The sequence below is a fragment of the Microdochium trichocladiopsis genome (assembly GCF_020744255.1).
Source record: "Microdochium trichocladiopsis strain MPI-CAGE-CH-0230 chromosome Unknown B0I36scaffold_8, whole genome shotgun sequence".
In the NCBI taxonomy this organism is placed as follows: domain Eukaryota; kingdom Fungi; phylum Ascomycota; class Sordariomycetes; order Xylariales; family Microdochiaceae; genus Microdochium; species Microdochium trichocladiopsis.
This window is the reverse complement of record NW_025763551.1, coordinates 2320186-2343325: the sequence shown is the minus strand read 5'-3', so window position 1 is coordinate 2343325 and position 23140 is coordinate 2320186. Positions and strand designations below refer to the sequence as shown.

The 23140-nt window shown below is 57.2% G+C and overlaps 10 protein-coding genes across 10 annotated transcripts; 2 read left to right on the top strand and 8 right to left on the bottom strand.

The window, feature by feature from the left end:
- Positions 1-3473: 3473 nt before the first annotated feature.
- On the top strand, positions 3474-4450 carry B0I36DRAFT_158109 (uncharacterized protein). The gene is made up of 3 exons (XM_046148620.1): positions 3474-3980; positions 4127-4260; positions 4324-4450. The coding sequence occupies exons 1-2, from the start codon at positions 3602-3604 to the stop codon at positions 4219-4221; spliced, it is 474 nt and encodes a 157-aa protein (XP_046009621.1). The 5' UTR covers positions 3474-3601; the 3' UTR covers positions 4222-4260; positions 4324-4450.
- Positions 4451-4616: 166 nt separating this feature from the next.
- Positions 4617-5594, bottom strand: B0I36DRAFT_248160 (uncharacterized protein; the record flags this gene model as incomplete). Its single annotated transcript, XM_046150360.1, has 1 exon — positions 4617-5594. The coding sequence occupies one exon, from the start codon at positions 5592-5594 to the stop codon at positions 4617-4619; it is 978 nt and encodes a 325-aa protein (XP_046009620.1).
- A 1021-nt stretch (positions 5595-6615) lies between these two features.
- Positions 6616-7017, bottom strand: B0I36DRAFT_352266 (uncharacterized protein; the record flags this gene model as incomplete). Its single annotated transcript, XM_046157095.1, has 1 exon — positions 6616-7017. One exon carries the CDS (start codon positions 7015-7017, stop codon positions 6616-6618), a length of 402 nt encoding a protein of 133 aa, XP_046009619.1.
- A 911-nt stretch (positions 7018-7928) lies between these two features.
- On the top strand, positions 7929-8558 carry B0I36DRAFT_365971 (mitochondrial ribosomal protein subunit L20-domain-containing protein; the record flags this gene model as incomplete). Its single annotated transcript, XM_046159222.1, has 1 exon — positions 7929-8558. One exon carries the CDS (start codon positions 7929-7931, stop codon positions 8556-8558), a length of 630 nt encoding a protein of 209 aa, XP_046009618.1.
- A 565-nt stretch (positions 8559-9123) lies between these two features.
- On the bottom strand, positions 9124-11504 carry B0I36DRAFT_330581 (uncharacterized protein). The gene is made up of 4 exons (XM_046154856.1): positions 10995-11504; positions 10437-10749; positions 10120-10352; positions 9124-10018 (listed from the first exon to the last, which is right to left on the bottom strand). Exons 1-4 carry the CDS (start codon positions 11294-11296, stop codon positions 9373-9375), a joined length of 1494 nt encoding a protein of 497 aa, XP_046009617.1. The 5' UTR covers positions 11297-11504; the 3' UTR covers positions 9124-9372.
- Positions 11505-12219: 715 nt separating this feature from the next.
- On the bottom strand, positions 12220-13716 carry B0I36DRAFT_376174 (uncharacterized protein; the record flags this gene model as incomplete). The annotated part of the gene is made up of 2 exons (XM_046160429.1): positions 12220-12400; positions 12467-13716. The coding sequence occupies 2 exons, from the start codon at positions 13714-13716 to the stop codon at positions 12220-12222; spliced, it is 1431 nt and encodes a 476-aa protein (XP_046009616.1).
- A 454-nt stretch (positions 13717-14170) lies between these two features.
- B0I36DRAFT_158025 (uncharacterized protein) lies at positions 14171-14751 on the bottom strand. The gene has a single exon (XM_046148619.1). The coding sequence runs from the start codon at positions 14617-14619 to the stop codon at positions 14308-14310; it is 312 nt and encodes a 103-aa protein (XP_046009615.1). The 5' UTR covers positions 14620-14751; the 3' UTR covers positions 14171-14307.
- On the bottom strand, positions 14686-17408 carry B0I36DRAFT_330579 (uncharacterized protein). Its single transcript, XM_046154855.1, has one exon. The coding sequence runs from the start codon at positions 17330-17332 to the stop codon at positions 14978-14980; it is 2355 nt and encodes a 784-aa protein (XP_046009614.1). The 5' UTR covers positions 17333-17408; the 3' UTR covers positions 14686-14977.
- Positions 17409-17575: 167 nt separating this feature from the next.
- On the bottom strand, positions 17576-20100 carry B0I36DRAFT_330576 (phosphatase 2C-domain-containing protein). The gene is made up of 7 exons (XM_046154854.1): positions 19912-20100; positions 19341-19653; positions 19196-19269; positions 19026-19110; positions 18753-18959; positions 18422-18682; positions 17576-18352 (listed from the first exon to the last, which is right to left on the bottom strand). The coding sequence occupies exons 1-7, from the start codon at positions 19945-19947 to the stop codon at positions 17955-17957; spliced, it is 1374 nt and encodes a 457-aa protein (XP_046009613.1). The 5' UTR covers positions 19948-20100; the 3' UTR covers positions 17576-17954.
- A 793-nt stretch (positions 20101-20893) lies between these two features.
- Positions 20894-22054, bottom strand: B0I36DRAFT_157984 (uncharacterized protein). Its single transcript, XM_046148618.1, has one exon. It carries the CDS (start codon positions 21842-21844, stop codon positions 21059-21061), a length of 786 nt encoding a protein of 261 aa, XP_046009612.1. The 5' UTR covers positions 21845-22054; the 3' UTR covers positions 20894-21058.
- Positions 22055-23140: the final 1086 nt, after the last annotated feature.

Sequence of the window (23140 nt, the reverse complement as noted above, 5' to 3'; positions counted from 1 at the left end):
GGCCTGCATTGACGCCTTCTAGGAGCGATCATAGGTGCGCATTGGCTGAAGCTGTGCTCAAGTTGTGGCTCATATACCTCGGAGCCCGTTGTGACCTGAAGTGATATGCCTCTATACCCTGCAGTAAAGGATAGGGTTTGATGAGAGGGCAGTTTGGAACGATATCGTCGCGACAGGTCCTTTTGCTGTCTTGAGCCGGGATGGGAGACGAGTAGCTCGTTTTGAAGCAAATGTTGGCTGAATCCAAGCAGCAGTCGAAGTCTTAGGAGCAAAAGAACCAGTGTTTCTGCCCGGCCGTCAAGACTTAACAGACGGCAGCTTGTCGGCAGCAACGGTCTAGGCCCCTCAAGCCCTCACGCACGCCGATCGTGCGGAAAGAGGGGGAGAGTCTGGCGAAGGCGGGAGGGACATGCGTGGGCGGCGGGAAACAGTATATAGTCGCAATCGTCGAGGAACACGCGAGGCTCGGACGCTGTTTTCGTTTGTGTCGGGGAGGTCCAGTCGACGGACCTCGGCAAGGACCAGGCAAGTGAAGCTCAAGCAGTTGCTATTCGTCTCGTTGTGAGCTCGCGCGCAGACGCATTGAGGACATGCGCAACATCCCAGGGTGCAAACGATGGCGGCGGCGGCGGTCGACGAATGTGAAGAGGCAGGCGGGGACGGCGGGACTGCCGGCGACGACGAAAAGGACAGGCGAGGAGGCAAGAAGAGGCCGGAGGTGGATCTGTAGCTGGTCGGGCGAGGCGGCGAGGGGAGCGAATAGGGAGGAGGCCGGCCGGGCCCAAAGGGCAAAGGGCGCCGGGAAGGCAGGAGGCGGGCACGGCGGGCGCGGCAAGAGGCCAATGGGGCGAGATGCCAGGTTGATGCTTGCAGTGTTTGGAAGCAGCAGCAAGCTGCTGGGCCGGGAGGAGCGAGCTGTGGAGTGGAGGTGAGTTGCATGGAAGGGCCTCCCACCCGTCCAATCCCACGCCGCGCTGCAGCAGCAGGACAGGGCCCGACGCAGGGCTCGACGCACGCCAGCGGCGGGGGGTTGAGCGTCAACCAAGTATTACGTTAAACGTGACTTGCATGCACCGTGGCCAACAACCACCAACAGAAACCACCACTGAGTGAGTGACTTGAGTGCACCATCTGACGCGCCAGAAAGATAAGGCCGCCCGAACAGATGGGGCAAGACCCTCTCGCCAAGAGAGCAGAGGGGCAGACAGGCACGCTTTACGAGTGGTGTTTTTTTTGTTCTTCTCTCCTCGCCTCCTCGAGGCCCCCGAGTCGTACTGGCCGTAATTGGAGCTGTCGATGATTCCATGTCATCACGAGCACCGCCAGGGAAGACAGGCAGGTTTGACTCCAAGTAGCTTAGTGTAGGCAGGCCGGCGGGGACCAGAGCTCTGGGCTCGGAAACAAATCTCCACCCCAGGGCTTCCCAACCTGACGGAGGGGCAGCCGTCCCGTCCAGGCTGCAAATCGCCATCCTCCGCGAGCGTGCTCGCCTCCAGCCGCGACACTCTCTCCAGGCGAGGCTCTGCACAGGAATAGCTCCGGCGGGCCTGTCTGTGCCTCTCTGCAGTGGCCAATGCGGTTCCCAGCAGCCTCCAGATTGCGATAAGTACCTGGGGCCCTGTCCTGTCCTGTCCTGTCCTGCCCTGGTCGATGTCCGTCCGGCATGCTGCACAGGGGAGCGCTGGGCCTTCCTTCCCAGGTTTCCTTCTCGTCAGGGCATCCGCATGGCACACACACACACACACACACACACACACACACACACACACACACACACACACACACACCCAGAACAGAACATGGCCACATCGTCCCAGGTTCTCCGGGGCGCCGCCGCACGACACAGGCACACAAGAGGGCCGTTCTGCTGCTGGACGCCATGGCCAGCTTGCACACCTTAAAAGGTATGTACATGCCGTCGCCGTCGCTATGGTGTGGCTGCCCACAGCTGGGGCTCGCAAGCTGGCGGCCTAACATCATCATGATATTCTCATCATCTGCAGGGCACCCTTCGTCGCAGCCCATAGCTGATACTGATCTCCCAACCCAACTGGGGTAGCGTGACTGGACCTAGGCGAAGCTGCCATGGGCCATGTAAGACGGGCCGGAGGAACCCACAATGCCCGAGAAAGCAACAACCGTGCGCAGCAAGCAGCTCGTCTTCACGATGCAACGCACAACAACAGTCGTGCCACGAGGGGCACTTGTGACAAGGCGCGAGCCGCAACCGGGTTGGCCAAAGCCTGCCCTCTCATCTCACGGCTCCGCGCAGATCGCTTCACGTTTCGTACATGTGGCTGTAAGGGCAGGTCGTAAGATCCCTCCCGATTGTGTGCATGGTTCCCACACCACCCTGGCCTGGAAACAATGCAGATTCGCCCATCAGCAGGTGGCTGATGCTGGGGGGGCACCTTCAGGGCCCCGTGGGCATCCGTTTCCAAAGCCACCAGACCAGACCAGGCCAGGGGTGCTGAGCGATGTGTGGATGTTTGGGTCAGGCAGAACTGGCTCACCCCACGAACCCCCTGTGCGAGAAGCCGTCTAACCCTGTGGGAACAGACAGGGCCTTCCCTATTCGTGAAGCCGATTGGCGCGGCGTCGCGTACCGTAGTGGATGTACATATGTCTGGATCAATACGATCAACTGGCGAGCTGTGTTGAGGAACATGGAGAGCGCCGGGTTGGTAACCTCGTCATTGTCCATATATGGTCAACATAGCCGGGAAACGCCCCATGGACGGGCCGCCGCGCCCCCCCCCCTCCCCGCGCGAGAGGACGACCTGCATATTAGCAGCCCGTCGTTAGCCAAGATTTGTTTGTTCAGACAATACGATCAGCTACAGCCAGCCAACTACAGCCACACTTGCTGGGGGTGGGGCCAGGTTGCCGGATTTCATGAGACGATTTTCCAGACAAGAAAATAGTATGGGAGAAAACTGACCATTTACGCACCTGTAGGCACGGTCCGTCGACATTCTTCAGCGTCAGACCGACATATCATACACCTGCCGGTTCTTCAGCCCAGGTGAGACCCGAGTCCCTGGGCCGATCTGGAAGAACCCGCTCGCACGCAGGCGCAGAGATAAGGAAAGATATTACTTGGCCCTTCCTTGCTCTCGTCCGAAAACCACCATTCTACCAGCCGTCCGCTCATTTCAAATCCACTCATCTAAACGACACTAGCTTCTCGTCCTGAACCAATGCCTTTCTGATCATGGTCCCACAAGAATTCGAGCAAACCCTGTAAATATCCAGACAGACATGCAACGTGAAACACCACGCGAAGTCGCAACACGCACGAGAGACAGGATAGGAGAGAAAAAAAGCAAAAAAATAATCGGGCATGCTACGTTAGGTATCACCTTATGACCGAGAACCCCCGCGCATGCGTGGGAGATAAAATCCCGCTGGCGTGGGACACGGAGCCGTGCTGCATTGAACATGGAGCAAAATCAACCACCCCCTTTGGAAAAAGAAAAAGAAAAACCAGATCAAAGACAGAAAAAATGTAACAAAGGCAACAGTGGAAAATTCCAGCCTGCCGGGCTGGCTCTCCCACCCTCCCTCTTCTCCACCTTTCCGCATCGTGTCAAAGAAAGCCATGCGCCCATGCGGCGAAACCAGAGCTAATTTATCATCAAGAGAGCGCGCAAAAGAAACAACCACCCCCCCCCCCCCCCAAGAAGTTGCCGGGCCCGCCTTTTGCCTGCTCTCTGGGGGTCTTTTGTGTCCGACGAAACCGAGCGACATCCGGCGACGTTGCGAAAGACGGCAAATATGCCTACAGGACAATCAAGGTAATTCCATGGTTTCAGTGGTGCTTGACTCTGGTCAAATGGCGTCCTTGGGCCACGCCATGCAGACATTGGACGTTTGTAGCCCTTGCATACGGGTATTCACAAGAGAGGCACTTCGGCCTACTATGACCCACGAAAACCAAGGTCGGCCAGCCCGTGTTGCACCACGACCGTCGTCCTCGCGTAAGTGACTGTCAACATTTTGATTGCCACAGTTCTCGGCGTCATTCTACAACGAGAAGCTCAGTGTATTCAAAGCCATGGCTGCTTGCTGGCGCCGACAGTTTTCCGGCTGATGCCGACTCACGTTACGTATACGGTCAGGTCAGAGGCTTCACTCATGCATGTATGCACATCCTTCCATCATCATCATCATCATTTGGGCCGTAGAACGTGCGCCGTGCCAAGAAAAGAAATATATTGAGATTTTAATGAAAGGGGCTTTCTACAGCTCCAAATAAACGTTCGTACCTCTGGATATCATCATATAACCTTGCAAGCGCTAAAGAAAATACAAAATTGACAGGTCTCTCGACTTGATCGAGATGACCCTACGACCGAGCGTTAACTTGCATGCAAGATGTGCGGATAAGCGAACGCCAAAGGGAGGTTGCGTGGCCAGGAGGAGTGCTCTATGTATCGCTCAGACGCATATCCGTTGCGGCCCTCCCCGACGGAGTAGTGGTTATGGTACCCAACAGGCAACTAAACACTCTCCAGAGCCACTCAAGTAGTCAAAACTCCAACTGCCTATAGTTGAATTGGCAAACAACGGGTTCTTCTTCAGGAGGATCACGTACTAGCCACGCTCGTTCTTCCCTAGCGCGAAGGACTTTCTAGAGGGCTAACTGGTATGCTGCCCCGAGCCTGGCTCAGATCCGTGCTACCCGTGCGCCGCAGGGCTTGTGACATGGTCTCAATGTTCAGGTCTCCCCCACCAATGCTGTGCTCAGGAGAGATGGGGCTTCCCAAAGGTTGTCGCATTGGCGACATGTTGAACCCCTTGATTGACCCGGTCTTGCTGTTTGGGGGGGACGTCTCGGGCCCCTGCGAAGACACGGGTGAGCGTATCGGCGAAGGAGACCGGTTTGCCCCAAGAGAAGCCAGCGATGTCAAACCCCCCAAGTGTACGGACTCTCTGTTGCCAGGCATGCCTCCCAGGCCACCGTGCTCGGCTTGGACAACGTCGGCAAAGGAGATGAAGCTCAAGCGACGAACATCGCTCGAATCCAACGAGCCGTAATTGGACGCAAGTTCTTCCTTGTCCGAAGAGAATGCGGCAAGGTCTTCTGCCCATGGCTGGGCGAGACTGTCTTGGGATGGTGGCATGCTTGCGCCAGTCACCGCGGCTGCTGCAGGCTGGTGGTGCGTGTGCGTCACGATCTCAACAGTATCGGGATTGAGATGGTCGTCAGTGATCGCTTCAGACGAGGCATCAAGTACGGGCGGGATGTGATTCTCGGTCTGGATGTGGGCTGGGATCGCAGCCAAGCTAGGAAGAACGGCGCTATCTTGTACGTTGCGCTCGAAGATCTGGGAGCCAGCCGGTGAGCTTAAGCGCGGGGACGAGGGGTGGCCAACACGGCCGGGAGACGATGGTGTCATTTGTGAGGCACTCCCAACGTTGACGGGCGCGGGTGCAGGCTGTCGACCAGAGAAGCCAGGCAGTTCCTGCGGAGTTGACGTTGGCCCAGCGCTTGTGTTGTCTTGAGTCGTCGTCTGAGACTGGTCGTTGTCGAACTTCTTTTTGCCCAAACCAAACAGGCCACGCTTCTTAGTCTTGCCGTCAGCGTCCATGGTTGTTATATTCGACGTCTCGCTGCCAGGCTGGGCTGGCACAGAAGGCGATGAAGTCCGGTCCCCAACGGCGGGCGCTGTGGAGGTTGGAGCGCTCATTGCGAAGAGATAGCTCGAGGATCGGTCTAAAGTCGAGTGTGGAGCCCCAAGGTTTAGCTTGTGCGATGGAATGTGGGATGCGGACAAGCGGGGAAACTCTGGGGCACAGAGGCGGGCAGAGTGGCAGCGAGCAATGCCGGTTCCGTCAATTGTTCAGTTTGCGGCAGTTGTCCGAGTTGTGAGACACAATTGCTAGGAGAGAGCCTGCCTGTGTGGCGCGGCTGGCAGCAGGATTGCTAGCAATTGGTGGAGAGTGCAGCAATCACCGACTTTCGTTTCAGGTTCGGCGAAGCGAGATTGGAGCACAGGACAAACTGGGTTGCTGCAATGCTTGTCGCGAAGCGCCTTGCACTGCCCTGGGCTCAGCGGTGGGACGAGGTCGAGGGCGACAGGTAGAGAGGCCGAATGTTGGAAATCGTGCGGCGGTTGGGAAGCCGAGTGCAGTATATGTCTGTTCTGCGTGGTCTGGTGTGGAAGGGAAAGCGTGCAGAGCAGTGAGAGGAAGGAAGACGGAAGGATTCGAGAGGGTGGCAACCACTAGCCGGGCGGGCGTGACTGGGCTTTGCTTATTTGAACTAACGGCAAGCGACGACCCCGAGAGCAAAGCAGGGAAATCAAGTGACACCTCGACAACCCCTGCGATGTGACAATGGGCATGGAAGGCGATCCCGTCCAGCTTGTTGGCCATCGAGCAACAGCCGGCTCGCCTTTTTTGTTGCACCCAGGACGCCCCGGCCCACAGCTGTCACTTTAACTCGGGGCCATGTGGGGGAATAAGCCGAGGAGACTTTGAACGCTCACGCCGTCGCCTGGTCATGGCCGTTCAGGACCTCGTCACGCGCGTCTCTGCAGCCGGCCCGTGATCAAAGGTGCCTACTAAAATAAAATAGTTCTGCCAATACAGCTCTGCTGTTCTCAACGCTCAACAACAGAGGAATGTGGCCGCTGGCGACATGCAAGGACTGGACCTACGCTTGAGAAGAGGGGCAGCCGCACCCAGAGGCAAGCAGGGTCGGCCAACGACGTCACCCGCCCACTCGAGACACCCGACTGAGCAGGGACGGGCGGCGGGCAGGGCTGCCAATGGCACGTCGGCCCCTGCGGCCACTTGACCAGCACAGACTTTTCCCTCCTTGTCGAAACCTCGTCCTCCTGCCAGGCCCTGTCCTGTCTGCGCCTCGTCAGCCCTCACCCACATCACGCTCTCGTCACGCAGCAAGCACTTGACAGCAGCAGCCTCCAATTCGGGCTTGGCTGGCGAGCAGGCGGGAGCGCAGCCCGGCAGTACTACACCACTGCCCATGCGCAGGGTCCAAATAGACATGACGGAACATCCGCCACCCCCTGAGGCCAGTCTCCCAGTCACAGAGGACCCTGACCCGAGTACATACCCTAATATCGTATGCATGCGCATGGGCGGCCGCCGGCTCATGCTCAACATCAAACATGACCACCCCTCCTTTCGATCTGCTTGCTGTTTCAAAAGGCGCCCAATCGAGACCCTGTGGGCGGCCAGAGCTTTTATGCGCAGTCAAGTTCCAGTGTCATTTCGCTAGCAGATGCAATCCCCGTGTAGTTTGAGGGAGTGAACAGGATTCAACAGCAGTGTCGAATTGATAGCATGATCACCCCTGTGCAATACAAACAGTGCTCCGGGTCTAGAAAGGGGACGCGACGTGCCAAAGCCGCCGACCTCTCATTTCAGCAACCAAGCACAAACAATTCCATATAGCACCGTGGTCTCAGATTGGAAGCGACAACCAAATGTGAGGATGCTCAGCAACATACGATTATTGCTTCAACGGCCAACCCAATGAGGAGCCCCACTCGTGAGCTGAGCCGACTCGTGGATGTTCGTACGTCGTGTGGGAGACACTCCCGACATTACTCGACACGCTCGGCAAAAGCTGGCAGCTGGCAGCGTGGTGGAGTCGGCCCGCTCACCTCCTGCTCCGTAGAAATTTCTCTGGATCCCAAAGACCTCCAGCGGCTCGAGAGGTGTGTCAAGCTACCAGAGGACAATTCACATCCAATCACCGCCCCGTCCACCCGACCAGCGAGCTCGACGGCCATTCTGGCAATTTTTCGCCAACGATCCGGCGCCCTGCAATAGCGGGACGACTGGCGACCGGCACCCATTCGCAACACCAGAACCACGGGCACGTGGGTTGGCAACTCGGCTGTACTCAACTGCCAGCCTCTGCTCGCATCACCACCGCCGCCGACTCCAGCACGATGGAGACACGCACAATGCTGCGGCCGCTGGCCACGACAGCGACAAGCCTCTCGAGGCAAGCGACATCCACAACGCCACGCAGAACCCAGGCAACCCTCGCCCGCACGAAGCGGGCGCTCAAGATCCCGCCGCACCCGTCCTTTCTCACGCCCGACTCGGCCTCGACACACATCATCTACAACCCTCCCGCGGCGGCGCCTTCGGTCTTCCACACCCCCTTCAAGTTTCTCCCCAAATCCGACCCGAGACGGCAGGCCAACCTGACCCATCTCGTCCGCACAAACGAGGACGTCTTCTCGTCGGCGGGGAGCACGTCTGTGCTGCCCCCGCCTGTGACTCGCGCAGATGAGAACCGGTTCACGCCACGGCGCAATGTCACGCGAGAGCAGGTCGAGGAGATGCGTGCCCTGCGTGCCCAGGACCCAATGAAGTGGTCCGTCCTCAAGCTCGCGGCCAAGTACGAGTGCACACCCATTTTCGTCATGATGTGCTGCAAGGCCAGCGCCGAGCATCAGGCCAACGAGAAGGCCCGCAAGGAGGCCATCCGCGCCCGGTGGGGCCCGATCAGGACACAAGCCCGGGAGGAGCGCACCAAGCGCAAGGCTCTTCTTCTCAAAGGCTTGTTATGATGAGATGGTGTCGCCTTGCCTTTCCTGCTCTCGGCGGGGAGGACATATTGGTGGCTGAGGGAATTCAGCATCGGGCGCATGCGCAAACAGCTAGTGCTCTTGTGGTCCCAATCTAGGACGAGCAAACAAAGTGTCCAACGCCTTTTGACCCTGAGGGCCAATATTCTGTACTACTAAGCCCACGCACATATACGACGAAGCCCTCGGCACTCACACACACCTACACAATAACAATGAGCGCCTTGTAAGAATAACGACGATTGGCTCCCAACCCGAGAGAGTGCGGCATCTGCACGCAGGGAATGTTAAGGACGGGCGACGTGTCCAGGGTGGAACACGTCGCCGCCTGGCGGAGGAAATGGTACTGAGGCGAAGAGGCAGAAGCGTTTGCTTTGCAGCTCACAAAGGGGTCAGCAGCACGCAGACGCATTAGACCGCACTGCAGAAAAGTTGGCGATGAGTCTCTGGCGACGTCTGCGAGACGGACGAAGATGAGCGATGCATATCACAATAACTGTACAATTAAGAGCACTGTGCGAATATATATTTGCATGTCATATCCAGGCAGCCCTTTCTCTAAAGGCAAATAAGCCCGTCTTCTATGGTGCTATATCTCCGTCGCAGTGCAGGCGATCGTTCCTGTTAGATATGTTGACGAGTTCCGTGTACTCGGGTTGTGGACGCACGAAGCCCCGTCCGGGATGGTGCTTTCTCAGTAGCCAACATGTCTCATCGTGGAGATCATGTCTTCGTAGATCTTGCCTTCAGGTTCCAGGGATTCCGGGTCCTGAGCTTTCTCAATTTTCCGACTGCGCTATTCCCTGGCATTTTGCCCTTCAAGCACCCGATCCTGATTCCGTGGTATCACCCGCCAGCACCACCCGCACCAGCTGCGACTACGTCCGCTGACCTCGCGGCCGAGAACGATACCGCGGTGCTTCTCGTCCTCCCACTCAGGTACGCAAGCGCCGACGCGGACGAGTCTGACGCCGACGGATTTCACCACACCGCCGATCCCCTCGACCTCGTGCCGTGCATAACCAGGCCGGAAGTGCGGCGACGGCGTCCGGTGGTCGACACTGTCGGCATATGGAGGAGTGGCGGCGCTGGCGGGGGACAACGCGGATGTTGTTGTTGTTGATGTCGTGGATGGGATGGCCCATGGACTACTCACGGCATGGCTCTGAGTATGGCCGGGTCGGTGGGCGAGCGTGGATGACCACGAAGACGACGACAAAGGGGAGCTGCCGAAATAGCTGCTGCCATTGCTATGATGTAGTCTGATGTCATGGGACGAGCCAGCGCGGCCGTCCTCGGCGTCGCAGTCCGTCTCCTGCTCGCGCTCTTTGGAGCTGCAGCATTTGGACTCACGCCCGCACGGCACGCCGCGGTCCCCTTCGCCGATTCCGGTGCCCACGCCGCCGAGCACTTCGCCATATTGGTTGCGCCATTTCCATATTCTATAGCGGGGTTGGTTGGCTAGGTTCGTGCAGAACTCGAGAAATTCACCCTTACGGGCAACACGAGCAGGCGCCGTCTGTAAGCAATGGGGATAACTCACGACCTATAATCGTTGTCTGAGCCTCGGATACTCCTGCCGCAGGGCTGACAAAGCCACACGCCGTCGGTCTCGCAGCGACACACCGCAGTGCGAAGGGGGTCCGAGGACAGCGGCGTATCTGCACGGAGAGGAGGATTCACCAGCAGCGGCAGGGGTGCCCTCGTGCATGGAATACATAGCCGCCGATGCCTCTCTTTCAGCACGATCGGAGCTGGTGGTTTTATGGCGCAGTTCTATAACAAAAAGGGAAGCACAGTTATCCAAGTGATTAGCAAGTAGACACAATGAATATGGCAAGGGCGCCCATAGTCACACACCCGGCATATGGCGGTCGAGCATCGACGGCACTCAGCAACCATGTCACGCGCACAGCTGCCCGACTTGGCGACGTCGGCGCCGGGAGCGGCGCGCATCTGGGCATCATCCTGCATATAGTACCAGTTGCCCGCGCGCGCCCGATATCGGAACGTGCTCTCGCGATCGATTGGGAGGTCCTCATTGACACAGTGCAATGTATGGGTGAGGGCAGAGCTGCGATACTCGAGGAGGGAGTCATGGACAGCGCGGCAGGTGCGTGAGAGGTTGTCGATGGCGTTAAGGTCGAGGCAGCGGGCGATGGCCATGACGACACTGTGAAAGCCGGCACGGCGATTTGGCCATGAGTCAGTTTGCGTGTTGCCAAGATGAAGCTGTGCTTTCCCAAGACGTTGTGCTCATGATCCTGCCGTTGCCTGGGCAGGGGCTGTGTAATGCGAATGGCTGATGGCGAGGGCACGAGCAAGCAATGGCGGTACCGTAGCGATAAGAAGGATGCCACAAGAGCTGGGCGCGCAGAAGCGCAGGTAGGGGAGAGCCAAGCCAAGGGAAATGCTTACGGGTAGCAACCAAGTGCGTCTGTCACTTTGCTCCTGGTGTTGGTGAGGCTCGTAGCCGATCGGACCGACGAGGCATCAGAGCTGTCTGAGTTGTGCATCTTGATGTCTGCATCGCTGGCGGAGCCATTGCTCGATGGCACCGGGGGCCCACCGCTCGCCGCCGGTAGATGTTGTGATTCTGGTGTTGAGGTGGTGTCCCGGCCATGGGTCCAGAGCGTCCACTCGGGCTTCACCGGGTGGTGAGCATATGCATGGTGCTCTAGAGGCTCGGCGTCGTCCTCGAGGTCCATGAAGACGGCCATGACGTTTGTCCCGGCGGTGACCCGGACCTAGATAGAGAGCTCAGATGCGATACCGGCACGGGCCTGGGCGCAACATGGAGGCTCCAAGCAACGCAGTCAGAGGCGAGAGGAGTTCACGGACAGTCGCAATTCCAGAACGGGAGAGACACGAGAGTAGGTGCCAAGTGTGCCTCTTATCAGAAGTCAAACATCAGAGTGGTGACGATCTTGTTGTGGTGGCAGGCACCCCGTTAGGCTAGACTGTAGCTGTAATTAGCTGTGACTGCACCTGATGCTTGGCCGGACCCATCCCTCCCCGCACATCACCCCCTTGCTCTGACGCTAATGGGCGTGGCTTGAAGCCCTCGAAGCAACTGCTGTCTTCCAGAGCAAGCCCCGATTTTGACTTGTAGCTTCTCGATTGTCCAAATGGCGACTCAAAGCCGAAGACCGTTTCTCGAACATGCCCATCAGGATGCCATCGTCGCGAGCAAAAACCGCTGTTTTCAGACCATAGGGCCTGTGACGCATAGCCATCAATCACAGCTGACCCATCGTATCCCGACCCCGACATGCATGCGCCAGGTATCTCAAATGAGCAAACCCTTACCAAATCGCTCACTGTGTCTCCATACTCTGGACCCTCAATTTCCATTTTTGTCATGACATGGCGTGTGCTCGGTCCGTGATCGGTTGCCAAGTTCGACGCTAGTAGTCTGGAGCTCACCAGTAGGAAGCGTGGGCAGATTGATAAGATTAGATCTTTCCCCTTTGCTCCGGTGGCACACCGCACATCGGTGCCTCGGCCGAAAGGACCAAGTGCCTGCCTGACACGGACCACGCTTGAGTCACTAATGTTTAGCCCACCAAATGCCGTCAACTGACCACTTCGTCATGTTCACTGTGTTTGTGATAAACTAAAGCTTGTTGTGCTAGGCCCCAAACTATGATTGCTCCTCCTCGGCAACGTAGTGCAAGTAGGCACCGAGTAGCTTGATACCCTCAATGTAGTTGCGCTTGTCCAGCTTCTCGTTGATCGAGTGGGCGCCGTCTGTCGAGCTGCCCATCGGCAACAGCAAGACGTTCTTCCCAGTAGCCTGCTCAAAGGTGAGAGTGACGGGAATGCTGCAGGAACACCAAAGTTAGTAAAGTGCTGACCACATACGCGCAAGGCGAGCGAGTTTTACATACCTGCCACCCTCTCTGGTGTAATCGGGTTTGACGCCCCATACGCGCTCGACGGCCTTGTCCGCGGCCCGGAAGTTCCAGTGGTTCGGGCTGGCGACCCACCACTTGCCGGTGTGCTGGGCGTATACTTTGAGAGTGTTCTTGCTGCCCAGCTTGGCAAAGACGTCCTTGACATACGAGTACACAGCCTCGTTGGTCTTCTCGATCTCCATGTCGGGGACAGTGCGGATTGAGAACTTGCCAATGACCTTGGCAGGGATAACAGTCTTGGCACCTGGGGCAGAGTAGGCGCCCTCGATGCCGTGGACAGATAGCGAAGGGTATCTCCACCGAGCCATCAGTGTCGATTTCTTGTCCTCAAAGATGGTGGTCTTGGAGCCGAGGGACTCGTGCAGAGTCTCCATGGTGAAGCTGATGCCGTCGTAGAGAGTAGCCTCCTCCTCGGACAAAGCAGCGACCTGCTCCATAATGCCAGGGATCTGGATCTTGCCGTCAGTGTCAACAAGGCTGCCAAGGACGCGGACCAGATCGGTCATGGGCTCCTGGGTGGTGCCACCAAATACACCAGAGTGCAGGTCGGCTCCGGGGCCCGAGACTTCGATGCTATAGTAGTTGCAGCCACGGAGACCATAGGTGAGGCAGGGCTTCTCGGTGCCGAGCCAGTAGTTGTCGCTGATGCAGACTGCCTCGGCGTCGGCAAAGTATCCCTTGCCCTCCTTCTCGATAAGTTCGTCAAGGCCCTCAGAGCCATACTCCTCCATGCCCTCGAAGCACATGAGCAAATTGACAGGAAAATCGACGCCAGCCTTTTGGTGAGCCTCGATGGCGTTGAGCCAGCCAAGGACCGGGCCCTTGTCGTCGGTGCTTCCACGACCGAACATGCGTCCGTCCTCACCAACCGTAAGCTTGAAAGGCTCAGTCGACCATCCGTCGCTAAGCTCGGCAGGCTGAACGTCATAGTGGCCGTAGACCAGGATGGTACGCTTTGACTTGTCCTCGCCGTAGCGGGCGAGCACAACCGGAGGCAGGTCGAGCTCGGGCTTATCGGGCTGCTTGCCGAGAGGGCGAAGCTCTACGGAGGCACCAAGAGCACGGAGCTCGTCGGCAAGAAACTCACCCATACGGACGACATCGGGGCGGCGCTCAGGGTCGGCGGAGACGGAGGGGATCGCGACGGCCTTGGCAAGGCGATCGATGAAATGGTCCGAGAGCTTGTCGACTTCGGCAAAGTAGCCATCGAGTTGAGGCGCCATCTTGCGAGCTTGGTGGTCCTTGACGGCAGCCGTCAAGTAGCTTCTGCGGGAGGAGGGGATGCGCTGCGGGGTGGTGTCCGGGGAGCGAGGGGTAGCTCTTGAAGTTGTCTTATACAGGCTGGCAGGTTGTCTCGAACCTGGTTCTGCGCGACAAGTGTGCAAACACGGCTGGTGAGACGATGTATGAAGAGAATAAGCAGGGGAGGCAGAAGCAGAAGGAGGAAAGGCCGTCGCAAAGAGCGTGGCGCGCAAGCGTCCGAGGTGGCCGTGGTGGAGAAGGCGCAACGAGGACACCCCCGCGGGCAGGGAGCGGGGCATTGGGCTAGCTACCCTCTTTTGGGAAGGCACATGCAAAACAACGTCGGAGCGAACCACCAACGAGACAACCTTTTGAAGGAATCCGGATCGTTCAGAACCCTGCGCGTGCAGTGGAGCTGCAGCTGGCTCCGAAAAGACAGTATCGAAGCGCTTCTCCCTGCTCCAAGGTGGCGGATGGGCTCGGCGGTGGGGCCTCCCCGGCGTGCGTGGGAGGGCAAGCTCACGCAAGCAGCGTTTTTGCGAGAGCGTGGCGGACGATCGTCGCTTGCTTCATCAGAGCCAGTCTACAGATCCTGTCGATGGGTGTATGCACGGGGCCTGCAGGTGCAGCGCTCGTTGTGTGGCTGGTCGTTTCCAACAAGCCGGCCAGTGAGTGACTTCAGGAATCACTCGCACGGTTATCAGCGGCTCTCTAATATGGCCAAGAAATTTTGCTGACCGGCGCGCCGCCGCGACAACTAAAACCATCCCCGAGGACATTGTCTCCGCTGCGGGGTCCGGCTGCCCCTTCTGGAAGGACGCAGTCCCAGTGCCTTCCCACTCACTGACACGAAGCACTTTGACAGCGCCAGCACAACGTGTCATAGCACGAGCAAATTGTGCATCGCGAGGCGGCTGACGTTCGTGGTGCTGGTTGCATCAGGGTCATGCCCCTGCAGACTTGCCACAGATGTTGCAGTCTATATCTGCCGGGCAACCAGAGCATTCGGCAACAATTTCAAAGCCCCTTCCTGGATCGTTCATCACATATACGAAGAGTAGATCTATATAGTACAGTCCGTGAAGGATATGTCGCTCCCCAACTATGGTACAAACCCAAACTCCGCACAATGCCAGTTCGTTCTTGATACAATCGTGAATTCCAATGTGTTGATGCTCGCTTACGCAATGCAGAGCTTGTCCCGTAAATGGTGCAAGCAAACCCCTCGTTCATCCCAGTGCTTCATACTTTCCGAACCAGTGGTGCTGCCTCCATGAGTATCTCGACGCTCAGCTCCTTCATTTCTTGCGTCGTCACTTCGCCCTTCTCCTTCCGGAGCTTGTACAAGGCAATGTCGTTCTCGTATGCCTCACGCAACTTCTGGGCGAAGTTTGCGGCTGGTGTCTTGTTCCTGGTGGCCTCTTGGTAGTTCGCGGCTACATCATAAAAACTGACAGGCTTCCCGACAGAGTTGGCTGCAGAGGTGGCGTCTTCAAGCTCCTTGCTCCCAAACAGTATTGGCGACCAGATACGTCGATGCTCCAGTCCAGCTGACCCAGGATCGGAGTGCTCGCGAACAAGTATTTTGTTGAGCCTGCTCCGCATTTTAGATGGTGCGAGCTGTGCTATCGTCGCGTACTTCCAAATGACCGCCATCATGTTGGGCCTGTTCAGGCTCCAGGCAATGGAGAAGAGTGTGTGGAATGTGATTTTGTCAGGCCTCAGCCACGAGTATCGCGACAGCATCGTCTCCATCATGGAAATCCATTCCGGGATGCCCCGGGTGTGTGTGAGCATAGTGTTGAGCGTGACCACGTCTGGTGCCGCACGCTCCTCTTTCTGTGCAATCGCCAGTAGATGCTTGCATGCTTCAAGCTCAAGGGTACTACCAAGAACATCCAGCATCTTGTTCAGCGTCACTGTGTTAAGCCATGCCAATCCGTGACGCCGATCCTGCTCCTGGATAAATGCGCCGATGTGGTAGCTCTCCGCTTCTTCTGTATGTGTGGGTTTCGTCCGCTTCGCAATTTGTGACTCAAGCTCTATCAAAACCTGGTGTCGGGCCATCTCATTGTAGATTGACCGATTCCGGTCTAAGCCTTTCCGCTGCATAGCCGTGAGTATTCTTCGTTTGTGAGCGCGGTCCTGAGTCATCTCCAGAAAAGCCAGCCATGCCCTCGCCTGTGGCCGAAAGCCTTTTCGTATCATGGTCTTTAGAACGCTGGTATACGATCTCAGATCTCCAACCTTGGACGCACCGACCAGCAAGATACTGTACGTCTCCGCATCAGCCGGAAGATCCTGGAGCTCAATTTGAGCAAAGATCTTTTCATTCGCAGGCCTGAGCCCCGGCCCTCTTTTCTGAAGATATACCAGTGCCAGCTTGACAGCAGATAGCGATATTGCCGGTTTGGTGTCTGCTGATGTGAACGCTCGCACCAGAAGTGATGCAACGACTTCTTGATGACTGGGGCCACTGCCGTAAAACTCGCTGGCTCGCTGCGGAGGAACCTCGCCATACGTCAATGCGGCAACGTATTCTTCGAATGAACGCTTCGTCCACAAAGCCGGTGGCTCTATCTTACTCGCTGGGCGCTCTAGCATATAATATTTGTGTTTCGTTGTTGATGTTGTGAAAATGTCGTCGAGCAATGTGGAAGAACTGTCCGCCTGACCTTTGAAAGGCTCTGCCTCTGTTGCCTGCATTTCGTCCCGAAGAGTGAGTGTCACATCTTCAGTTGCGACATCGCCAATGTCCAACAGCTTCACCCGCGCAGTGGTGGCATCTCTCCTTTCCCAGTCTTTCGCCAGTGCCGCCCGAAGCTCACTATTGTGTACACGCAAAGCCGTCACCTGGCCCACGACACGCAGTACCTCGAGAAGCGACAGGCGGACCGCCGTTTCGGACCCGGAGAGATTCAAGGCGAGGCTTCCATCATTGTCCCCCTCCTCAACATGTATCACGCTCTGATATCTCCGACTGATCTGCCATACATTGGAGTCTAGGCCGCTGAGGAGCCGAGCCCGCGCCTCAGTAGCAGCGCCCTTGCCGATGGTGACTCGAAAGTTGAGTACTTCCCTCGAGTCTGGAGTGTGCTGTGCCAGTAAGGCGAGGGTCTCACGCCATTCGTGGTCGGGCTTGCCGCTGACCAGGCTCTTGATTCCGTGGAGACTCTGAGTCCGTATGCTGTTGACATGCTTTCGGTGGCTGCGCCTATTCTCCGCTTTGCTTGGGATGTTTTGTGCAGGTCTCACCAGGGCCGATGGTGGCGGATATTCTTTCGAGTATTGTTTCAGCGCCGAGCGCAAGTGGGCTCGCGGATGCCGCTTTTTCGAAAGCTTCTGTCCATCATTTGCAGTCGAACTGCCTTCGTTGAACTGGTCAGCTGAAAACCTCCGTTGGGAAGTCGCTACAGTCGTTTGTGCGGTGGGAGCCTTGTGTGCAAGGGGTTCGGCCGGCCATCGCATTAGGCTCGCATCGTGAAGCTGGCGACATGTCTGTCGGGTTGTGTATCTGGAAGTAGCACAGAACCCCAAGCTCCGGCGACTGCCAAACCTATGTGCAAGCTGGCGGAAGCATGCTACGGACGCCGTCATGCTAGACTCAGCGTACGCACATCGAGGCTGTTCGAGGTCGAGAACCTGCTAGTTCAACTTTGTCGCGCAACAAAACATCTTCGCATGCAACTGCCATTGATGTGTCGCGGTCTGCCCCCAGATTGCGAAGTTGGGAGTGTTATCGATAGGCCTGTGACGACCCACCATGCCCCACCATGCTTCGGATACGGAGTCCCGTCCCCGTCTGACGGAAGTGCTCGTGATGCGTTCAACCAGAAAGTATCAGAGACAAAGCAAAATCAGAATTAGGCCAGGGTTGTCAACGCCTTGCTAGTCGTGTTCATATTACCCGTCAGCCAAGGATCCTTCTTAGATTGTCACACGCAGAGTGTCGGCCCTGATCAATTTGGGGACATGGCTCATTTTCACAGAATCAAGCTGAATACGCCTTCAGCTCCGTACTCCTTTGTGTGATGCGTCCAAATTTCAAATCATACTGAACTCATATGCTTTGCCGTTTCCATCTCGACTGTAAGAGAAAAAGGGGAAGAAAATCTTGGTTTCGCAGCTGAAACCATGTCCCTCAATCGCTGTACTGGAGACGGATATTCATGACTAGATGCCCTCTTGCATGAAGCCAAAAAACGCCCGTTGAAATAATTTACTCCTTCTTAGTCTCACCGCCCGCAACATCCGTCTTCGTCTCTGCTGGGGTATCTTTCGTGACGGACTCTTTCGCCTCAGTCTTAGTCGCCGTCTCGTCTTCCTTTCTAGTCCCCCGGGGAGGCGGGGAAGGGGCTCGGGGTGGAGGGCCATCCCCATCCTCTCCAGAAGAGTTGGTCTTGGACACCTGACTAGCCAGATCCTTGTCTTCCTCCGAGTTGTCGAACATCTCCGTGTCGTCTGAGTCGGTAAGCACCTCGGTGCCATCTCCAAGGAAGATGATGCGGCCCTTGTTGTTGCCAATGCCAAACGGCTTCGATCTGCTCTCAGAGTCCAAGTCATAGCCGCTGTCACTGTCATCAAAATTGTGGTGAACGCCTGGGCCTCGGAACTCGGCTGGTGGTAATGAGAAAGCAAGGAGTCAGTTCGGTTCGATCCATCGCTTTGGGCTTCAAGACGGCATACCGTATTCGGGCGGGGCGCAAGGTCCGTCACCCTTTGCGACACGGCTAGCAACCTCCTCGTACCACTGCTCCTTGGTCTTGCCCCTCAAGAAGCCAATGACAATCATCGTCATGTTGTCGCAGCCAACACCCCCAGTCTCCGAGTTTGAGGCCAAGCAGTTATCCATCATGTTCTCGCAAATCTTGTCCAAGTCTTGCTTGGCAGCGATGCCCCTTCTGACAAACTCAACAACGGCTTGCGAGGATTGGCAGTCCCAGATACCTGAAGCGAGTGTTAGCGCGAGCTCTCTAGGTTTTCGTGCTGACCCAGTGGTGGTGGTTTCAAGGCATACCGTCGCAAGCAATGACCAAGAATTCATCGTCGTCGCTCAGTTCATGCATCACCACATCAGGGTAGGCCGTAACGATTTGTTGCTCGGGGGCCAGTTCTGCGCTCTTCTTGAACTCGAAGTCGCCGATCGCCCTGGAGAGGGCGAGGTTTCCGTTGACACGTCCGAAATCGACAAATCCACCAGCAGCAGTGATTCGTGCCTTTTCACCTACACATTGCAAGCGGGTTGTTAGGCTCAGAGCACACGCCGATCCAGGCTGGAAATGCTACATACCCTCATTCTGCGGCTTGTGGTCGAACGACAATGGCTTCGCGCGTCCCTTCACACCCAGAACACTTCTCGAATCGCCGGCATTGGCCTATGTATAGAGATCAGCCTTGACTCTCGCCGTTGACTCTCGCTGTCATTGGCATCAAATGGACAGAACGGGCGGCACGACGTACAATAAAGATCTTCTCGTCATTCATGAGGCCAACGCAGGCAGTGCAGCCAGAGACTTCCTCCTCATATTTGGGGTCTGAATCACGATGATCAGTTGCTCGTCGCATGGCTGGAGTGCGGCATGCCTAGCGTGCGACAATCACGTACCGCTAAGGATAGCTCGGTCGGTCGCAAGGAAGCAGTCCTTCAGGGACTGCTCGTAGTTGCCGGTTTTGAAGGTGTCTTGCTTCTTGAGGATCTCGAATATGTTTGCACCAGAGAACTGGGCCACCTTGTCGCCACCGTGGCCATCGTACACGCCGAAAAAGGATAATCGCGAGGGGTGTGTCTTCTTTTCAGCATCGGTCCGCGGGGTCAGAAGATCGAGCACGGCAGTGTGCGCATCCTCCATGCTGATGCGCCATCCCTGCATGGCAGAGAGGCCATAGATAAGCCGGTCATCCTCGCCTTTCTCAGACGCCTGTCGGGTAAGAAAATGGGCACGCGTCAGCGCTGTCAAACACGAAAACAAATCCGAGGCATGTGCGTAAAGTCCATCCAACGTGATGCAGTCAAATGACTGTGGCCAGGTCGGGCCCGCGTGTCAAGCAGGGCGGCGCACGAGTCGTCGAGGTCTGTCGCATGGGATAGCGTAGGCATCGTGGGGCCGCACGAGCACGAGAACGAGCCGAGCAGGCTCGGGCGGGCAGGCGGGGTTGGCGGGACAGTAGTCACGTACCTTGTCGACGACAGGCTCGGAGAGCGTTTGGCCCATGGCGAAAAGGGGAGTAGAGACTGGGAGAGGAGCGGCGTGCAGTCGTGTGAGAGGATGCGGGTGCAAAGGAGAGGAGAGAGGAGAGAGGGGCAGATGATGCTGGGCGCGGCAGGCAAAGGAGGAGCGGGAAGGCGTGGTTGTGGTGGTGATGTGGTGGCGTGCGAGGGTGCGGCGGTGGTGGGCAATATCGCGAAGAATCAGCGGCGGGTAAGAGTGCGGGGCCTGGCAATCGCAGCCCCGGGGGCCTGGCTTCCCAATTTTTCATTCGCTGCCTGGTGGTGCCTGCTCCCTACAGTAATGCTTATTAGTGGTCGCTTGCGCCCAGCCAACGTATCGTATCGCTGCCAGCAGATGACAGGCCAGGGCAGGGGCAATTCCAAGCCTAGACTCGACGCCACCAAGACCTACCTATCCCGCCGGCGCCATAACACGGTGGTTGAACCACAGCTGACCATCACGTCACAGCCAGCCATCGACCAGGTGCGAGAGCACCTGCCTTCCTTTGGAGCCGCGAGGTCAAGAACTGGAATGGCACGACGCGGCGTGTAGCTTTTGTGATTGCAGCCACGGCCACGGCCAACCGCCTGCTGCTGCGGGACAGGTTGAAACAGCAATACGGTCGAGGAGAGATGACGACACGATCGAGCCCTCCGCAACAAGTACAGGATCCATGGCAGGATCCCCGGCACTGCAACAACACAATGTGGCGACCCAACCGTGAAATCTGACATGACGCAGCATGCGCAACCTCCGAAGGTCGAATTCTTCCCAATTCTCTGCATCTCCCTCGAAGGTTGGCGTTATCCCCTGAAGGTACGCGCTTGCCTAGCGACCCGACCCTGTGGTGCCTGCCCCTTGACAAGTGAAGGGATATTATTGATGTCTCTGCGACAGTCAGGCTGTCGCCATTTGGGCATCTCTCGGGACAGAACACACTTGTTGCAGGAGCAACGTCAACTATATTCCTGACGCCGCGCGGATGCGAGCTTCCACAGGCGTCCCAAACTTGTAAAAACGATGCACTGCAAACAGTTGGGTATCGTATATCTGCAGTTCTAGAAGCATAGTTCAAGCCATGTGCACAGTCTGCTTCTACACCATGTGCGCCTCTCTAGATATAAACGAGGAAACTACCATTACTGTCACCTCCATCATTACCCCATGCTCCACTCTTCAGAGAGCCTGGTGGTCGGATGTCCTCCCAGGCATCGTCGCCGTCGTCATCGTCGTCATCATCGTCCACGTCTTCCCACTGGCCCTCACTCCCGACAGTCTTCTGACTTGGCTTCGATATCATGCCTTGCCAGTTCCTGGTCAAGTTGGGTTCATGCTTATCGCCATGGGATCTTGCGGGGAATCCTTGATTAGTTGACATTTGGGGCTGGTATAGGAGATCGGTAGGCGCTTGTGTATGTGTCGGGTAGTTCGTGCTGTCCATTTCCCGTGGGCGCACGTTCCGGCCTGTAGAGCCTGCCAAGGAGCTGGCAGGAATAGTTGTTGGTACTGGCTCTGCATTGCTTGTCGTCCTCGTCATGGTGGTTGATCGGCTCGATGGGGCAGCTATGGATCCCGTGCTCCTGGATTTCCTGTGTCCGGAGACCGCGATCAGTTGTCCAACCCCGGGCCTCCCAATTTGGTGAGGTCCAAAGCCTTGATGATTGACTTGTTTGCGCGTGAGAGGTAACGGCTCCTGGGCAGCCTTGGGCCATCCCGAGCCTGCGGAGAGGGCCATTCCAATGGAGGATGTATCTAAGGGGCTTGGGGCCTGGCCGTTGTTTGGATATTGCTCCATCATGGCAGTCTCTGAGATTGACTGGAGTGAAGGAGGCCGAGGCGGCGGGCTCTTGGGCCTCCCGACAGACTGTCGAGACCGCAGAGGTGGAACTACTATCCCCATTGCGTTTTTCGGCTCGTCGCGTGTGTGGTTGAGAATTATGTCTTTGTGTGCAACCCCTACGGCATCTCTTGCGAAGCGGTCCCATGACGAATCACTCGGCCGCGGCTCTGACGCATCATAGCCATTGAAGACATATGTAGGCGGACCCACGAGCCCAGCGTCGCCCTGGTGAGTTTGAGCTGCCCCGTCAGGAGAAGGACCAGCTGCATTTGGCTGTGGCGGTGATTCCTTTGGCGAGCGTCTCGACTTTGCCACGTTCAGTGAGGCGCCGCTGAAAAGCGGTGCAACCTCGGCTGCCTGAGAATGCTGCTGCTTACGTGGATTCGGCGAACGACTTGGGATGTTGACCATGACTGGGCTTGCCATATTTGTGGCCGTCGTTGCTGTGTGCTCCGCCATCGCGGTTGTGAGGACGCTAGTTTGAGTCTGAACTGAGGATGCAGCGTCGCTGCCTTTCTTCTGGTGATGCTGTCCATAGGATTTCCTACCACTCCGTCGCCAGGCATTCGACAGCCGCTGGCCGATGGCGGAACGCATGGAAGCCCCTCTTCCAAACGCGCCGCCAGTCTGGGCAACACCTGGGGGTCCTCTCCGCTCATATCTGATCGTCGGGTGCTCTGCACCCTGATCTTCCTCGTCAGAGTTGAAGTCGTACCTACCAGCTGCCGCAGGACCAGGGAGTTCGTAAGCCATCTCAGGAGTCGGCTGGATACTGAACGGCCTATCCTCGGATTGCTTATCTTGGCTGTATTGAGAATGGGCATGGTGCGCAGGCGGCACTTCTAGCAAGTTTGCGACCCTGTTTCCGTCTGGCACTTGTCCAGGTGCTGCTGGTTCCGACAGAACCGCGACGCCCCCAGAGGTAGCCGAGCGGTCCTTGAGAGCCTGCATATCAGCTTCACCGATAGTCGTGTCAGACAAGAGGCTCACGTCGTCAAGACCGGGCCTTGGCCCGGCGGTGGCCCGAATTTTGGCATTGTTACCTTGGCTTGCGGGACTGGCGTGCCAGATGTCCTCACTGCCCTCGAGTGCGCTGTCACTTCCAGACCGTGGCTGTCCGTCACTTCCAAGTGACGGAGGCAAGGTTCTTTGGGCCGTTGTCTGCGGATCGGCCGCTGGTTGTGGTCTTGGCGCTGCTCTCAGGTTGCGCATAGCTGACAGTGGAGGCGGGTGGATGGGAGAATGCTCATGTGGTTGTGACGGCGAAGGTCGCTGTGTCCAGGCATGCCGCGTCTTCGAGGGAGATGTCGGCGACATAGCCTTCTCGCGACTTCCAGTGATCCTCCGCGTTTCTGA

Excerpts from the sequence above, each read along its gene's own strand:
- B0I36DRAFT_330576 (XM_046154854.1), bottom strand. The coding sequence starts at position 19,947 with ATGGGCCAAACGCTCTCCGAGCCTGTCGTCGACAAG. Across the intron at positions 19,270-19,340 it reads CGACCGAGCTATCCTTAGCG|ACCCCAAATATGAGGAGGAA; the intron begins GTACGTGATTGT and ends ATCGTGATTCAG. Across the intron at positions 18,683-18,752 it reads CTTGGTCATTGCTTGCGACG|GTATCTGGGACTGCCAATCC; the intron begins GTATGCCTTGAA and ends CACTCGCTTCAG.
- B0I36DRAFT_158025 (XM_046148619.1), bottom strand. The coding sequence starts at position 14,619 with ATGACACGTTGTGCTGGCGCTGTCAAAGTGCTTCGTGTCAGTGAGTGG.
- B0I36DRAFT_158109 (XM_046148620.1), top strand. The coding sequence starts at position 3,602 with ATGCGCCCATGCGGCGAAACCAGAGCTAATTTATCATCAAGAGAGCGC. Across the intron at positions 3,981-4,126 it reads ACCACGACCGTCGTCCTCGC|AGGCTTCACTCATGCATGTA; the intron begins GTAAGTGACTGT and ends CGGTCAGGTCAG.
- B0I36DRAFT_330581 (XM_046154856.1), bottom strand. The coding sequence starts at position 11,296 with ATGGCCGTCTTCATGGACCTCGAGGACGACGCCGAGCCTCTAGAGCAC. Across the intron at positions 10,750-10,994 it reads GACGCACTTGGTTGCTACCC|TGTCGTCATGGCCATCGCCC; the intron begins GTAAGCATTTCC and ends CGGCTTTCACAG. Across the intron at positions 10,019-10,119 it reads TCAGACAACGATTATAGGTC|AATATGGAAATGGCGCAACC; the intron begins GTGAGTTATCCC and ends ACCCCGCTATAG.
- B0I36DRAFT_330579 (XM_046154855.1), bottom strand. The coding sequence starts at position 17,332 with ATGACGGCGTCCGTAGCATGCTTCCGCCAGCTTGCACATAGGTTTGGC.
- B0I36DRAFT_157984 (XM_046148618.1), bottom strand. The coding sequence starts at position 21,844 with ATGGGGATAGTAGTTCCACCTCTGCGGTCTCGACAGTCTGTCGGGAGG.